General features: G+C 38.9%; 1 protein-coding gene across 1 annotated transcript; it reads right to left on the bottom strand.

Moving 5' to 3' along the window:
• Positions 1–1,963: 1,963 nt before the first annotated feature.
• LOC142180731 (uncharacterized) lies at positions 1,964–2,857 on the bottom strand. Its single transcript, XM_075252797.1, has 2 exons — positions 2,576–2,857; positions 1,964–2,479 (listed from the first exon to the last, which is right to left on the bottom strand). The coding sequence occupies exons 1-2, from the start codon at positions 2,855–2,857 to the stop codon at positions 1,964–1,966; spliced, it is 798 nt and encodes a 265-aa protein (XP_075108898.1).
• Between the last annotated feature and the right edge of the window lie 952 nt (positions 2,858–3,809).

The following is a 3,809-nucleotide window of genomic DNA, read 5'->3' as shown; positions in this document are numbered from 1 at the left end:
TTTATGTAATATATTACGCAGGGGACAGACAGTTACTACAGAGATAGGGTGACATTGAAAATAAGGCCTTAGTTTCCTAGATGCCATGATTAATGCAAGTGCAAGTTTTTCTAGCTGAGGATACCGTGTCTCAGCATCTAATAATGACTTGCTAACATAATAAATCAGAGATTGTTTACCTTGGTCTTCACGAACCAAAACAACACTCATCGCTACTTCTGAAACAGCAAGGTAAATAAGCAACCTTTCCCATATTTTGGTTTTGCGAGCAGCAGTGGATTTGTCAAGTATACTTTCAAGTTTTTGAGCGCTTGTTGACATTCCTCAGACCATTCGAACTGATCTTGCTTTTTCAGAGCTGAAAAGAACTTAAAGCATTTTTCTGATGACTTGGAAATAAATCTCCCCAAGGATGAAATTCTTCCCATCATTCTCTGTACCTCTATCTTACTTGGAAGCATATCAGGAATTTACTCAATAGCATTAATCTGCACGAGGTTTACTTCAATGCCACGGTTAGAAACAAGAAAACCCAAAAGCTTACCTGATGAAACGCCAAATGCACATTTCTCGGGATTAAACTTCATATTGAATTTACGGAGAATCTGAAATGTATCAGACATGTGCTGTATATGATTCCCTGATTGTTGGGATTTGACCAGTATATCATCTATGTAGACTTCCATGGTTTTCCCTAAATGTTCTTGGAACATTTTGGTCAGCAACCTTTGGTATGTGGCACTAGCGTTTTTGAGGCCAAATGACATTACTTTGTAACATTAAGTCCCCCGGTCTATTATAAATGAAGTTTTTTCCTCATCTAGGGGATCCATTTTGATTTTATTATACCCTGAATATGCATCTAAAAAGCTTAACAATTCATGTCATGCAGTAGCATCAATTAGCTGATCTATATGTGGTAACGGAAAAGAATCTTTAGGATAAGCTTTGTTTAGGTCAGTGTAATCTACACAAACTCACCATTTACCATTATTTTTTGGTACTACTACAATATTAGCTAACCAATTAGGATACTTTACCTCGCGGATAGACCCAATTTTAAAAGTTTTTGCACCTCATCATGAATCACCTGATTTTTGAACGATCCCTGCTTTCTTTTCTTTTATTTGATAGGTGTATATGATGGATCTTAACTTGTGAGTCATTACTTTTGGAGGTATTCCTGTTATATCAGAGTGGGACCAGGCAAAACAATCCACATTAGTTTTCAAAAATTCAATCAACTTACCTTTCATTTCGTGGCTTAAGTTGGCCCCAATGTAGACTTTCCTTTCAGGCCTTTGTATGAATAATTCTACAGCCTCCAGCTCTTCAATAGTCATTTTGATGTATTCATTTTCTTCCGGTTCTTGGATAGAATCAGGCCTTGAGTCCACATCTGTTCGCCCGTGTTCAGTTGAGGCTTGTGTTGTATCATCCTCAACTGGACTCTGTAATTGCTATTTTTCTTCATTTTTTTGTGCTTGAATCTGCTACGGATTTGATGCTCCTAGATGTCTGTTGATCACCACAGATTTGACGTATTCCCTATTATGATAGGAATTTAATGACTTGATGTAAGGTAGATGGCACAACATCCATTTCGTGAATCCACGGTCTCCCGAGAATCATATTGTAAGCCATATCCATCTCTACCACTGAAATTTCGTATCTTTGACAACTCCCTCTGTGAATGTTGTAATTATTACCTCCCCTTTTGTCACGACGCTTGAGTTGTCAAAACCAGATAAAGTATGCGCCTTGGGTACTAACTTATCTTCAGCTTGCATCTCATTTAATACTCTTAGAAAAATGATGTTCACGAAGCTACCTGGATCAATCAAAACTCGTTTCACATTAGTGTCATGTACAAGTAGAGATATTACCAGTGCATCATTGTGTGGAGTTAAACGCCATCCGCATCTGCATAATCAAATGTAATACTTTCTTCTTCCAAAACATGTCAGACCTGCTTCCCGTATGTAACTGTGACTTTTGAAACTTTCTTGGCTACCGTGTACGTCACACCATTAATTTCTTCTCCTCCGCTTATAACGTTAACGATCCTTTTTGGTGAAGGAGGTTTAGGGGGCTCCTGCCTGTTCTTCATATACGCTTGTTTACCCTTTTCACTAAACAATTCGGTAAGATACCCTTGATTTAACAAATGATCAACTTCACCCTGCAGTAATCTACAATCCGCCATTTTGTGATCGTGGTTGTGGTGAAACTCGCACCGATGATCAGGATTTCGCCTGTTTGGGTTTGATCTCATTTCTTTTGGCCAGCGTACCTTGTCGCCCATGCTCCTTAAAACAGCCACCAATTCAGACGTGCTTACATTAAAACTGTAATTGCGGATCTTCGCCTTAGAGCTTCTGTCATCACCATGTGTTTCTCGTGCGTTTCGTTCTTTCCCGAACCTTGATAATGAGCCTGATTCTCTATCTCTTGACCTATGATCATACCTTGAGTTATCCTATTTTGAGTGTGAGTCTCTTCCTGCTGGTCCCATATAAGGCTCATATATGTTTTTACTGGACCTTTTTTCAGTTTCACCACGCCTTGAACTTACCTTCTCCTCTTTTTGAAATTGAGTAATAGTATCTTCTTTTATTCGTAGCTTCGTGTTGTATCTATTGTAAACATCATTCCAAGTTGTTGCTGGAAATTCTCGTAGGCTTTCCTTGAGTATTCTCGTGGCCTCTGAACTCTTCTCGTTTAGATTGCTGGTAAAAGTCATAGCCGCCCAGTTATCAGGTACACGTGGCAATGTCATCCTTTCATGCTGAAATCTGTCTACGAATTCTCTGAGCAGCTTCGAATCTCCTTGCTTTATTTTGAAAATATCCTCCATTCCTTTTTCGACTTTTTGAGCTCTCGAGTGTTCTTTGATAAATGAATCTGCAAGCTCAACAAAAGAATTTATAGAATTTTTGGGCAAAAGAGAATACCATGTTAATGCTCCCTTAGTGAGTGTTTCACCGAATTTTTTGACCAGCACTGATTCAATTTTTTGTTTGATTAAATCGTTGCCCTTTACGCCAGTTGTGAATGCAACCACGTGGTCTCGTGGATCGGTTGTGACATCGTATTTTAGGATATCAGACATCTTGAATTTCTTCGGAATCGGTAGAAGAGCAGCACTGGGCGTCCAAGGTTGTTGTGAATATTTATCCATATCTATTCCTTTGATTACAGGCGGTACTCCAGGTATTTGCTCTATGCGATCGCTTTGCTCCTTGAGCTATTTTTGTAAGGTTAATACTAAATTTTGTAAATCAGAATAAACTATGTTACCTAGTTCGCCATCACGAGATTCGCTGGGAGTTCCACCACTGCCTAAATTAACGAGCCTATAACGTGGGTTTTCCAAAGTATTGTTATTCGCAGTTGTTGTTGGTGGTGCAACCAGTAACTGACTGGTAAAAACCTGGAGAGCATTATTGACTTGTTGAGCAATTAATTTCTTCAGAGCATCATCAAGTGCTTGTTCGTTCGCAACTCTGTCAGTTTGATTTGCTTTAGATCTGTTTTGGTTCGCAACTCTGTTATTTGCTTCAGAGCCATCTGGAGTCCCCTCTCGTGACTATCGCTGAGAATCATGCGGTGAAGGAGGTGGGGTACTATCATCCGCATCATTCTTTGTGGATCTTGAGTAGTAAATTGTGTTGGTTATTGTCGTTGACATTCGACATGGTTGTTTTTGATGAACGAATTGATTAGGAAACAAACGATTATCAGATTCCCGGTAACGAAACCAATTTATTTAATTAAAAATTGGGATTTCGTCCAAAGATAATTTTAGA

This window comes from Nicotiana tabacum, chromosome 5 (genome assembly GCF_000715075.1).
Source record: "Nicotiana tabacum cultivar K326 chromosome 5, ASM71507v2, whole genome shotgun sequence".
NCBI classification, from domain to species: Eukaryota; Viridiplantae; Streptophyta; class Magnoliopsida; order Solanales; family Solanaceae; genus Nicotiana; species Nicotiana tabacum.
Note: the sequence above shows the minus strand (reverse complement) of the source record. Positions and strands in the feature narration are given on the sequence as shown.